Source organism: Pan paniscus, chromosome 5, assembly GCF_029289425.2.
Source record: "Pan paniscus chromosome 5, NHGRI_mPanPan1-v2.0_pri, whole genome shotgun sequence".
Classification (NCBI taxonomy): Eukaryota; Metazoa; Chordata; class Mammalia; order Primates; family Hominidae; genus Pan; species Pan paniscus.
In genome coordinates this window covers 66,971,538-66,985,115 of record NC_073254.2, presented here as the reverse complement: position 1 = coordinate 66,985,115, position 13,578 = coordinate 66,971,538, and the positions used below count along the sequence as shown (strand labels likewise).

At 48.9% G+C, this 13,578-nt stretch overlaps 1 protein-coding gene across 2 annotated transcripts in view; it reads left to right on the top strand.

Annotated features, from left to right (window-relative positions):
* TRAM2 (translocation associated membrane protein 2) overlaps positions 1 to 13,578 on the top strand; it is an 82,678-nt gene that overhangs the window by 62,362 nt on the left and 6,738 nt on the right. For both annotated transcript variants that reach the window (XM_003833155.5, XM_055113674.2), the window contains 8 exons: positions 972 to 1,081; positions 1,587 to 1,703; positions 8,125 to 8,183; positions 9,393 to 9,477; positions 10,082 to 10,152; positions 11,569 to 11,673; positions 11,963 to 12,106; positions 12,983 to 13,146. In XM_003833155.5, coding sequence (XP_003833203.4) covers positions 972 to 1,081; positions 1,587 to 1,703; positions 8,125 to 8,183; positions 9,393 to 9,477; positions 10,082 to 10,152; positions 11,569 to 11,673; positions 11,963 to 12,106; positions 12,983 to 13,146 — 855 coding nt within the window. The remainder of the gene's footprint in view (positions 1 to 971; positions 1,082 to 1,586; positions 1,704 to 8,124; positions 8,184 to 9,392; positions 9,478 to 10,081; positions 10,153 to 11,568; positions 11,674 to 11,962; positions 12,107 to 12,982; positions 13,147 to 13,578) is intronic.

The window sequence follows — 13,578 nt, the reverse complement described above, 5'->3', positions numbered from 1 at the left end:
AGCTGGAGAGCAGCCATTTGTCTGGTGGAGGTGGGGGTTGCAGAGAGCAGCCCAGACCCAGGCACATGGCCACCAGGCTCACAGCCCCACAGCCTGCTGCCCACTGACTGGAGCAAGGATGCAGATTCTCCTCTGTCCACAGGCTGCAATGGCAGTTTCACAAGATTTCTATACCTGGGATGTTGTCTAATTTATTACTATTAAATTGTATTTTAATAAGCCACCATTTATTGCAGACTTACTGTAAATTGTTGGCACTGTTGTAAGCAAATTATCTCATTTGATCCTTGCACTAGCCCAACAACAAAAATAATAGCAAGTGCATATATAGCACTTAACTTTGTGCCAGACACTGTTCTAAGCACTTTGCATTTATTCATTTAATTCTCATAATAAACTTACTATGCAGGAAATGTTGTCCTCATTTTTCAGATGAGAAAACTGAGGTACAGAAAAGTCACACATGGAGATACCCCTGGGTCACATAGGACAGAGATGCAATACAAACTGAAGAGTCCAGCTTCTGAGTCCACATTTAGCCCTTACGCGGTGCTTTCTTGAGAAAGCATAACTATAGTCCCATTTTACAGGGGAGGAAACTGAGGCTCAAAGAGGTTAGTCCTTTATCCACAGTCACACAGTTAGGGAGTGATAGAGCCAGTGATGGGGATTGGTGGTCTCTAACCCTGGCTCTGTTATAACCACTGTGCTCTGCTGCACAGACTCAGGAGATTCTGTTACGACAATACAGCCATGCACTTGGTTCTCCTTAGCCACCTCCATTGGTGCTTCCAAGTGCTAAGACCAGAGGGTGGGCAGGATTCTGGGGCGGAAACCTTCTTCTGAGTCTGGGGCTATAGCAAACGGGTAGCATTTGATGGCGCATTTCGCCTCCCATCTCATTTCAGTTTTGGGTCCCAGAGTATTTCCTTCCCCCAGGGATGCTGATGGGACTTTTATTACCTCCACAGACAGTGAGACCGTGCACTACCACTATGGCCCTAAGGACCTGGTCACAATCTTGTTCTACATCTTCATCACCATCATCTTGCATGCTGTGGTTCAGGAGTACATTTTAGATGTAAGTGACATGTCTGGATTCTGAGATCAGAAGCTGGGGAGGTGCCTTGGGGTGGAGGACCTGGCCTTGGAGGAAACTGCAGCTCTGCACCCATTCATCCTCCAACTTGCTTGCACTGGTTGGGTCTATTACCTGGGCTTCCTTCACCACACTTTGGTTTCTGTTCACAGCCTCCTTTAATCAGCACATGGGACAGCAGTATTTATTACACAGAGAGAAAGCTGTCTGGAGATGGTGTCCTTATGGGTCTGTGGCACATTGAGTAATTGGGGATATTTTCTTTACACGTAGGCTAGAGACATTCATCTTGCCACTTTCTCAAAATGCTTGCCTTAGACCAAGCACTGTATGCACGCAGTAGGCTTACACCAAATGACTTGGATTATGGCCAGCTGCAAACTTCTAACGATGTTCAACCCTTCTGTGGGGAGAATACAAGAGTTTGAAACCTGCCCAATATGGATACATTTGTATATTAATATGAGGGGTTTTCTTTATTCTTTAGAAAATCAGCAAACGGCTTCATCTCTCCAAAGTCAAACACAGCAAGTTCAATGAATCTGGACAGCTGGTCGTCTTTCATTTCACCTCGGTGATTTGGTGCTTCTACGTGGTAGTGACGGTGAGCCATTCTCAGGACTGCTGAAGCGGGAGAGCTCAAACCAAGGGGCAATTCCAGCTCTGGGATTGCTAATCAAATGACTGCAAAGGACCCCTTGCTCTTTTTCTTTTTCTGTTAAGGGGAACAAGTTTCTTAGAACCTTCTTAGCTTCTTAGAACTGAAACTATGTTTGCATCCTCATGGTATTACAGAGAGATGCCATTTTTTAGCTGGAGAGAGTCATCTTGGCCAGCAGTCACCACTTGTTATAATCATTATGCAATACTGCAGTAATGATACCATGTATCTACATAATACTGTATTGTTTTACAAGGCTCTTCTACAAACACTGTCCCATAAGATACATTTGATGTTCATTCTGATACCCATGTTACAGATTGAAGAGTTCCAAGCTCAAATTTTGCAGTATGCCTGTGGTTCTGTGGTTTTGAAACAGCAAAGGATAGTTTGGACTTGGAGATAGAGTTCCAAGCCCAGCTTACTCTCTGTTTTACTACCTTGGCCTTCTATAAACGAGGCCAGCCTCACTCTGTCAGCTCATCAAATCCTGTGAGAGTCAATGCCGTTTCAACAAATGCCTGCAGGACCAGACAATTTTCCCCTCCTTTCTACGTAAACAGACTCTTATTTCAAGCAACCTTTGATACAGCAAAATTCCCTCATAGAAAGGAATGTGGATGGTCCTTTGGAGTTTGCTGTAACAAGACCTTGCCTGTCCTGCTAGGAAGTATTGAGTTAGTACCCACCACCACCTGGAGCTCTACCTTCCTGTAACCTGGCCCCCTGAGAAATCCATGCCTGGGTCTTGGAAAATTCAGCAACCCTGTGACCTCTTGAAGATTTCCTTCCCGGCCTTCCACAGATCCCTCACTTTCTTCCTCTTCTTTCAGTGACAGTGATGGGCGCTCCCATCACAAGGAACTCTGTCTCCAGAGTTGAATGTTGAATTCCTATTCTCAAAGCCAGAGTCAACGTGTCCTTTTGTACATTGTTTTTATTCCTATTATCATTTCATCATAGAGCAGCTTTCCTAAGCAGAACACTAGGAATTTTAAATGAGGGGCCCAAGACTTCTGTCCTCTCAGGCAAGGCTGTCACAGTCCCAGGGGCAGATTGACACTGTGTGAACAGTGCATCCCTGCTGTTGTGCCATGCACACAAGTCCCTAGACTTCCAGGTTTCAGACCACACCCAGTCCCTTGACGTTCAGTTCATGCCCACCCCCGGAGGCCTAAGCTGCTTTGAAGCAGAACAGCCTCAAGATACCAAAGACGCCGTTCACGAGAAGGATTGCCTCATCTCTGAATCACTTTTACCCTTTCAACTTCACCCCCAAACATTCCACCCCAGCTGTGACACGTGGCGACCAGATTTGGAGGCTAGAACCAAGTTGCTTAACACGCCTTCCAGGGTGTGAAATGCTCAACAGCTCTGTCTTTGCCTCTCTCAGTTCTTCAAGGATTTGAACATGATGCTAATTAGTTTGAGAGCACATAGGCTTTTCTTGGGGAGGCACATAACAGTTTTTTATTCTGGGGAGAGCCAGTTCCCCACTCAACATATTCAATAGGCACAGAGACCAGGGGACCACGGAAAGCTCCAGTGACCCCCGCCCCCCGCCAACTCTTCCTAACAACATTTGACTCCTTGCCCTCCGCCGTTGGAACTGTGCTTCCTGGAAGGAAAGTGATTGAAGACGAAGAGATGTAGTTCTGTAAAAGGCATAAAAACAGCTTGTTTTTTAAAAAAAATAATATTTTTCTGTTATGATGCAAATTTTTTCATGACTCTTCTTTCTCTCACTCTCCACAGTCATTTCATCGGCAGGTCCTGCCAGCTCTGCCTCCCAAACACATTGAGACTGTCTGCTGCTTTCTGCCTGCACCACCAACCCTAGTCTAGTGACCCTTGACCAGGGGAGATTTGGGCCTGTAGGGGACATTTGGCAATATGCTACTGGTATCTAGTGGGTGGAGGCCAGGGATGCTACGATATAGCGTTTAATGCACAGGACAGCCTCCACAACAAAGAACTATCTGGCCATAGTGCCAAGATTGAGAAACCTCGATCTGTATAGTCCAAGCCACCATCATGTCTTGCCTAGACACTAAATATCTTTTTTCTAGAAGGAGACTGTTTCCACTCTTGTACCCTCCCACCCCAATCCATTTTCTGCTCAGCCAGATGGATCTTTTAAAACAGAAATAAAACCATACATTCCCGTGCTTAAAAGTCCCATCACACTTGCAGTGAAATCCTTTTTTCCTCCCCATTCATGTGATCTGGGCCCTGCTGATCTTGCTGGTCTCATCTCACTGGCCACACCCCCACTTTTGGCCTGGCTGTTCTGCATCCTGGGCTTTGTACTGGTGATTTCTCTGCTCAAGGGCTCCATCCCCTGCCATCCCATGGCCAACTCCTTCTTGCCATCCAAGTCTCTGCCTAAATACCATCTCCTCAGAGAACCCCCCACCAATTTGCATTTTCTGCACTGTGCCTGTTGCTGGTGCTTCTCTTGATTGTGTATTCTGTATTCTCTGTTTCTCCCACTAGATTCTGAGCTGGCTGCTAGCAGGCACGGTGCTCACTGCTGTATCCCTGGTATGGTGCCTGGCACATACTAAGTGCCCACTAAATGTTGGCTATGAGAATGAGTGAATAAACTGCAAATGCATCTTCTCTCTCCAGCTTTCAACATTTTTAAAGTAATGAATTGGTTGTTTTAATAAATATCATAAATGATCATTTTTTAAAAAGTGAACAATATAGAGAAGTTCAAAAAAGCAAATTCCTCCCACCAGAAATACCAGTATTATTCTGGTGTTTGATTGAAACATTTCTCTCTGCATATATAGAGGCAGAGCAGTGGGAGTGTGGCTGGACCGCCAATAATTTTATAGGAATGTCAGCCTCCAACTTTTAATCTACCTTTGATCGACTACTCATTGTTGAGGGAAAAAGAAAAAAAGCACTCCACTGGAGAAAGCAGGATGGGTGGGCGTTTGGTCTTCCCTGTCTGACTTCCTTGCTATATTTGGCTTCATCTTTTAGAACCTAAAATCCACCGTAGATTTTAGAACCAAGTAGAGGGAATGTCCTTAATGCTGGTGCTTGTACCAGGACCGGTTTCTACTAACAGACTAGTTGCTTTAGGGCAGATTTTTAGTGCATGGTTGTTCTGATGGTCAAATAATATAAGGTATGTCTGAATTTATGTAGCACTTGCCTGTGCTATATCTGAATTATGCTGTTCTTCGTGGTTGTGTTTGTTCACACACCAAAAGGAAGGCTGCTGGGGAAACAGGAGGGATCTCTCCACCTTGTTGAGGCCTTGCTTAGCTCATGGGTGGATTTGTAGAATCAAGAGAGAACAAAGGATTTCAAAAGCCTCTCCAAACCATCTGCTGGGGCCTGTCAGTGGATGGGATTTGGGGTGGGTTTCAGGTGCTTGCTGGGTCACACTCAGCCCCCTGTGGACTCAGGTGCTTTGCGTGCCTGAGCTCAGAGGGTGCCCCAGCCTCAGTCCTCCTTCAGACAGCTGCCTGGACAGAGGTCTGGAAAAGGCTGTTCTCAGAGCAGTGAGTCATTTTTCCTCTGGCTCCCCCTGCTCTCCTCCCTCCACCCTTTTCCTCCTCCAGTCCCAGTGGACTGGACATTCACAAGCAGGCAACATTTTTCTGGGGAGTTTCTTTGCTTTTTGGCTTCAAAGTTCTGACCTCTTTGTCTCTAAGTAAGAGGCCAAGCCAAGGAGCGTTCCTGTTTAAAATCACGAGATTTTCTGGGCTTTACATTGCTCTCAGTGCTGCTTTTCTTGGCGAGTCTTGTTTGGGCAAAACTTTCTCTCCCACCTCAGTTTCAGAAGTACCATTTTTCCTGCTAAGTACATTCCTGCTTCCTCTAGGAAGAGACATTCTCACCTCTCTGATGTCCCTGGAATGAGGTAGCCTGGGGCAGGAGAGCTGATGAAGGCAGGCGTATGCCCGACAGAGTGGGTGGGTAGAGGTGATAGAAGCAGTGTATTTGAGAGAGCTCACAACTGTCACCACCGCCACACACGCCACCACCCGAGAGCCTCATCCACTTTTATTCCTCAATCAGCACGTGACCCAGGGAGGAGAGAGTGGTAGTGAGAAGAGATTAGAAATGAGGCCATGTAAGTTCGAAGTGAGATCATTTCCTTCTAATCCAGGTGACTGTGACTACAGTGGTATAGATGTATCCGATTGGACTTATCAGTCAGGTTATTGTGCTCATGGAGGCCCAAGTTTGTGGGATTAGGGCCGTGGACTGTACCCGAAAGGCATGCTGATAGGTCACAGGGCGTTTAGTGACTCGAAGGTGGGTGGATCAGCCCTCACTTGGAAATACAACTAAAGATCCTAATAGACAATAACCTAGAATGCTTCTTACTAAACCCTGTTGGCCTCATTCTGAGCACTGTAAAACCTCTGCCTTTAATCCCAGTGTGAACATTTGAGGTTCTCAGCCTTCTCATCAAAGCCACCAGCTCAGCTGATTTTCTGATTTACTGAAGCAACCTAGCCTGAAGTTATTGGACCAGAAGGCTTGTGGCCCAACTCGGATTTCAGCTGTGCTACTGAGAAACTATCTTGGCTGGGCGCAATGGTGCACGCCTGTAATCACAGCACTTTGGGAGGTCGAGGCAAGTGAGGTCAGGAGTTTGAGACCAGCCTGGTCAACATAGTGAAACCCCGTCTCTGCTAAAAGTACAAAAAATAGCCGGGCGTGGTGGTGCGTGCCTGTAATCCCAGCTACTCAGGAGGACTGAGGCGGGAGAATCGCTTGAACCTGCAAGGCAGAGGTTGCAGTGAGCTGAGATCGTGCCATTGCACTCCAGCCTGGGCAACAAGAGCAAAACTCCGTATCAAAAAAACAAAACAAAACTATCTTATTTCAGGAGATCCTTCCTATCTGTTTTTTCATTTTCCCATTTCTAAAATGAAGTCATCCTAATCTAATCTGCTCTGCCTTCTCTGAGTGACAAATAAGAGCCCTTTCTTCAGAAGAGAGAAATTGCCCAAAGCATTCATCATTCATTCATTCAACCAACTGGTGTGTATTGCACTCCTGTAGTTTCAGCTGACTCTTGCTTGTGGTAGATTATTTCTTCCCATGCTTTGTACTCTTGGATTATAAATTCATCTTTAGCAAGGTTTTATCTGTGGAGCATCCTTGGATGAGGGTATTTCCCTAGGGTATCACTGGCCCACCACACTATTAATTCTAATTTCTTACCTTGGCGGCTTTTGGATCACACAGGTAGTATATTTCACCTCCAAACTCAGAGCGAACCTGAGGTTGCAGATTTTTAGAATAAATGATTTTGTTTTCACCTTGAGTATGGGCTGAGCAGACATCTTCATTTCCCTGTGTTGGTCAGCAAACACTTTCTAGTCTTTTCCTTTCTCTGAGATTGTGGCCTTTCAGAGGTCCTGGTCTTATACAAGGTCTTGGGTTCCACCTCCCAAGGCACCATCTTCTGTTCTCACATGGGCACAAAAACCCTGGCCCATAACTAGGGCCTTTTGGGCTGCTACAGTGTCACTTTACTGCTCTGCCTTTTAGCCTCCCTCTCCCTTTGGGTCCCAGGGGGTTTCCCTTTCTTACTGTGAGCTCAGCTCTTTGCATTTAAAAGAATATTCATTAGATTTCACCCAGCATTTCTAGATGTTTTGTGATGGAAGGATTTTCATGTTGCCATCCCCACCCCATATAAGGTGCTGGGCTACATGTTAGAATTCTAAAGATAGGCAAGAAAAGGCCCTAGTATGAAGGGACTTGCAAGAGTAATGGAAACAACTGACAGTAATGACACAGTGTGGTAGGTGTCAGAGTCCAGCTGCATGGTGAGGCCTATGGGGTCCTGCCATGTTTTTTATTCAGCAGGCTGTGAAAAGCCAAAGTAGGCTTTTCATTTTTCCAGCGAGTGGTGATTCTAGAGTTCATTTGCTTATTCATTATAGAGGCATTTCCTGAGCGCCTGCATGCCAGGCACAGGACTAGACACTGGCACATAAACTATCCCATTCATTTCCAACAATAACTCTGTGAGGGTGGGTATTTTTATTTTGTTTTGCAGATGAGCCAGCTGTGGCTTAGGGAAACTAATTAGCTTGCTCAGAGGAGCAAGACTAATTCGCTTGTCAGACTCATCTTCAGATGTGGGTCGTTGGACCTCAGAGCGTGGCCCTTCCTACTCCAGCATGACTCTTCCACAGTAAAGAAACCAGCCAAGCGCCAGGGGTCCCACACAGAGAAGTTCTCTGTTTTCACATTTCCTGTTCCTTCCTCTTTCTGTCAGGTGGGGACTGGATGCATCCCTGACCCCTGGACCGGTCCCAGGGCCCCAGCAGGTCTCACATCCACATCTCTAAATGGTCTCTCTTCTTGCCCACTGCAGGAAGGATACTTAACAAACCCAAGAAGCCTCTGGGAAGACTACCCGCATGTGCACCTCCCGTGAGTATTCTGTTGACTCAGCCCCAGGGAGGAGCGACCGGGCCCACTGCCTTCCTGTCCCAGCGGAGTGTGGCCAGAACACCACAGGCCCAGCTGGCCTGACGAGCAGATCATGCCTTGAGCCTATTGTGGATGGTAGACTTGTCTGGAAGCCACTTCTTCTCAGCATGCTTGACCAGAGAATCCCCAGATGAAATTCCATCTGTGCTGGCTCCCATCACGGAGGTGCCTCAACTGCATGAGACAGATTCAGAAGCAGAACATCTCCCTCCATAATGCCCTCTGGGTTTCTACCTTCTTGGCGACCCCCTGACATCCATAGAGTGTCTTCCCTTCTGGCCTGCCATGGCTGGTGGTCTGTCAGAGCCAGCGTCCTCTGCCTCATATAGTGCTGCCAAGAGGGCAGTGTACCCCAAGGGCAATACCTGGGGCCATCTCCCTCAGGAGGCCATCCTTTGCCTTTCCCGAGATCTTTGTTTTTTGTCTTTTTTCTGAGATGGAGATTTGCTCTTGTTGCCCAGGGTGGAGTGCAATGGCATGATTTCAGCTCACTGCAACCTCCACCTCCTGGGTTTAAGCGATTCTCCTGCCTCAGCCTCCCAAGTAGCTTGGATTACAGACATGTGCCACCACGCCCAGCTAATTTTTGTATTTTTAGTAGAGATGGGATTTCACCATGTTGGCCAGGCTGGTCTCAAACTCCTGACTTCAGGTGATCCACCTGCCTCAGCCTCCCAAAGTGCTGGGGTTACAGGCGTGAGCCACCACGCCTGGCTGCCTTTCCCGAGATCTTTAAGAGCAATAATAGCAAAGGATGTAGGGCTGAGTTACAACCTTCCCTTGCTACTTAGAGCCGTTTGTTGTCTCAGTGTATCTGTTGGTCCCTATCTCCAACAGTGCTCTGTAAGCAGCTCCCTCCTCAAGGCTGAAGGATTCCTCCTCCTCTGCACTATTTTAATCATGTTTGTTTCTTTCTGTGGACTTTCCGTGTCCTTTAAGTGGTTTTGTATGTGGAACAAGGGCACAGGCCAATGGAGAAGCCAGGGTCCCAGGCTCAGGGTGCGGCGGTCACTGGCCTAACTCCCTTGCTCCTGGACCAGCTCCTCACAGGCAGAGTCTCAGCCCATGCTTTTCCCTCCCGTGCTTGGCCAGCACCTGCAGGGACACTTTTCTCTATCCTGCCCGTGTGACTTGCCCCCTTGTCTCCAGCTTCCAGGTGAAGTTTTTCTACCTATGCCAGCTGGCCTACTGGCTGCACGCACTTCCTGAGCTATACTTCCAGAAGGTACGGAAGGTGAGTGCTCACTTCTCCCCCTTCTTGGAGGCCATTCATTGACCACTCCCCTCCTGCTATTCCCAGGGGTACCTCCCTTCCTTTCCTCCAGAAGCATGGAGTGTTGGGTGGTGATAGGAATATGTTGGGGGTTGAGCAACATGCTGAGTCATCTCTTGGAGAAGTGTCATGTAGTTGACCGCCAGTGTCAGTCTCTTGCCTGCCTCTTCCACCAGACCTGTGGCTTTGGAGGAAACCTAACTCTTATAGATGTCAAAGGAGAGGTCTTTGCCATTTCCATAGTCTTTTTTTATTTTTACTTTTTATAGTTTCCTTCTGAATTATTTCCAAGAGCCCTCTTCTCCAGTCCCTGTCTCTTATTTCTCAATCCAAACCTCGCCCTCTGACACTAGACCCAAGGCTGCTGGAATTTGGGAATGGACCTGAATGCCCTTGAATTTCAGCAGCCTGGTGCAGTGGGACTGTGGGACTCGTGGGACATGGGACTGTGTGTTAAAGCAGTCAGAGGAGCCTGGCCCTCTCTCATCCCCCTGCACTTTTCCCCCTTCCCTGAATCTTCAGTTAGGGAATTAGCAAATTTACCATCTGCTTCTCTTGTTTCCAGGAGGAAATTCCCCGCCAGCTCCAGTATATTTGCCTGTACCTGGTGCATATAGCTGGAGCATACCTCTTAAAGTGAGTGAGACCATGGAGCCAGCCAGATTTCCTTGCCCTTTTATGTCCATGCATCTGTCCACACAATCATATAATTATCAGGCATTTGTTGACATCCTCTGTGTGCCTAGCACTATGCTAAGACTTGGCAATACAAAGATGGTAATGGAAGATTCTTTATCTTCAGTGGTTCATTCTCATTCTGAAGAGACAGTTATAGACATAAGTAAGGACAGTTGAGAGTGATGAACACCATAACACAGTATGTATCATCTGCTCTGCAACCCAGAAGAAGACCCTCAACAGAGACAGCCAGGAAGACTTCCAGTGGATGTCGGCCTTTGAACCATGGCTTTGCAGCTTGAAGGCCTCCCAAAGCTGGGCTCTTACCTCACAGTGTCCAATGCAAACACTGCTAGAGCTCGTAGCCCTGGAATTCCCTTCCCTTTGGTTTATAATGACATGGAGAGTAGGTCTCTCTTGGTTGTTCTAGAGGCAGAAAGAATTGCTATAATATTAGTTCTCGAAGAGCCTCTTTTATGAAAAGAATCCTTTTGATGTTAATAAGCCGTGTCATTGATAATTTGGGCTTTTGCTGAGTGTTATCCATGCAGTAAAAGCACCCCACACTTTCTCTAGGCTGGCACTTACAGAGCTCACTGTGTGTAACTTTCTGCCGAGGTGCCTGGAAATCCCGAGGTGCGTTGGACTAGGTCCTTGCAGCAGGCATCCCGTGTGAATGACTGACCTGGATTAGTAAGACTGAGGCAGGGAAGGAGCTCTCAAACTCTGTCTCCTGTCTCTGGTGGCCTGTAGCAGCATCAGTTCCCGGATGGGTCTTTGAGGGCCGAAGGCTGTGGGATGATGCCAGCTCTGCCCTTGTGTTGGATGGTCATTTGTCACATGCATAACGGGTCTAAGAAGCCAGTCTGCACTGTCACCGTAGCAGTGGCGAGGACCGGGGAAGAATGTATAAGCAGGGCCACACAGAAGGAGCACTTGCTGCTTCTGCATGTACCTCGGAGCTGTGAAGACTTGGATAATGGAAAGTCAGACAACAGGAACATTTCATATTCCTATACTCAGAGCTCAGCAAATGTGTTCTGAGTACCTTTTATGTACTTGGTTCCAGCCTAGGTGATGAGTGCAAGGTGCTAAGTACTGTGAAGGGCCTATGCGAGGTTTGCTGTGGGAGCAGGCAAGGGCATCTGACCGAGACAGGACAGCTGAATGGCCAGCGGGTTGGTATTAGGAAAAATGTCTTAAAGGTGTGAGAGCTAAACTGAATCCAAAGGATGCAGCAGAGCCAGCCAGGGAAAGTGGGAGTGGAAAGCAGAGCCCAGCCAGGCACAGGGGACAGCCTGAGCCAAGATGCAATGGCTTCTGCTCCACGCAGCATCTTGGAGGGAATGTAAGTCTAGTCTTCCCCACCCCCAGCCTGAGCCGCCTGGGCCTGATCTTGCTGCTGCTGCAGTACTCAACTGAGTTCCTCTTCCACACGGCTAGACTCTTCTACTTTGCAGATGAAAACAACGAGAAACTGTAAGTGGGTCTGCTGCAGGCTGGCCCGCTTAGAGGCCTGGGCAGGGGTTCCCCCGAGGCCCGGATGGTTGGAGGGTCCCTCCCTGGGTGCACACTGCCCACTTACCTGCAGGTGGTGCCCTCCCGTTATTTTTTTCTGGAACATCTGATTTTAGATATCTCGTCCCTCAAGCACTTTCCCCAGCCACCCTTGAATCCTCTTCCCACTCGGGGTCTCTTCTGGAGAAGTGGGTGAAGATTCCTTCAAGGGCGCTAAAGACTGACATCCCTCTTCTGCCTCTGTGAGCAGGTTCAGTGCCTGGGCTGCTGTTTTTGGGGTTACCCGCCTCTTCATCCTCACCCTTGCCGTGCTGGCCATTGGCTTTGGACTGGCTCGCATGGAAAACCAGGCATTTGATCCCGAGAAAGGGAACTTCAACACTTTGTTTTGCAGGTGAGTCGAGCAGAAGTCCAAGGTGATAAGCCAGGGCTTCCTGAGTACCACAAGGAGCCTCCTGAACTTGGCACAGCCCCTGCAGAAGGTCTGGAGGCAGCAGACCCTTTAGTCTCCCACATGTTGTTATTTTTTGGAAATCTCTGGATATCAGGCCTGAGGGGAGAAGAGATAGCAGCCTCTGGTTCCATCCAAACCATCTTCATCCCCTGGTCCTGGTTTGCTCAGACTGTAGTCCAAATAGGAATCCCTTACGTTTGTCTGGCACTTTGTGGTGCACAGAGGCATCACACCCAGTCTCTCAGTTGATATCATTCTCCTCTTCTTGTGTGTGGGTGCTTTAAAACCATGTGCTCAATGGCTTGGCCAGTGGCCTCCTGTACCAGCGAGAAAGGCAGAGAGGAAGCCACTATTTTCCGGAGCCCCTAGGCCCAGGAGAGTGATTTGTCCAGGGTTGCTCCACTTTTAAGTGACATGTTAAATGAGAAGCCACTCTTCCAGAAATTCAGTTCATTTGAATGCTACCAATATTTGTGGAGCTTACATTAGTCTTGTTCTGTGCAATGGGCGCAAAAGAGACACAGCCATGGACCCCTCCCTCGTCATAGGAGTAGCGTGATTGTAGAGCTGGCCGTACGTCTGTCGCCACTTCCTTCCCGTCTCCCTGGCACATGTGATGTGTGCTGGAGCAGAGACTGACTGAAGCACACATTCTTCCTGGTGATAGTGGTGGTATCGAAGAGGGCCAGTGGTGAAGGCGGACGTGATGAGCCATGGGAACTGCAGGGCCCCTGGCCCTTGTTCTCCCCTGCACAACTCAGCCCCAAGGCTGTGAGCCCAAGCCCCAGCCTAAGCCCCTAACCCCCTGCTCTGCAGGCTCTGCGTGCTGCTGCTGGTGTGTGCCGCCCAGGCCTGGCTCATGTGGCGCTTCATCCACTCCCAGCTGCGGCACTGGCGGGAATACTGGAATGAGCAGAGTGCAAAGCGGAGAGTCCCAGCTACACCCAGACTACCAGCCAGGCTCATCAAGAGGGAATCTGGTGAGTGCCAGGGCCCTTGGCAGAGAGTGGAGCCAGGAAAGTCTGTCTGGGATGGGTGGGAGGAGCCAAGGCACCCGGCTTCTTGGGCGCTGCCCAGACCAATCCTGCCAGCTTCTCCTTCCTGACTCTTACCTCAGGGCTGGGGCTCCTAGCTCCCTGATTGGCACGTGGCTGGGTGTGGGCCAGGGACAGGCTGTGGGTGGGGCTGGCCCTAACTAGGCTGGGAGCCCTGGCCACCACGGGGCAGGGCAGTGGCTGGGCGGGGAACTCTGGCAGGAAGCGTGTCCTCAGGGTGGCTTCTGGACCCCAGCCAAGTGCTGCTGCTACTGCCGCCACCGCCCATTCTCAGTGCCGGACGGCGGCCTCTGTCCTCACCTGCCCTTTTGCTCCACATCTTAGCCTGCCCCTGCCTCCCAGCTTGCTGGCTCCTCC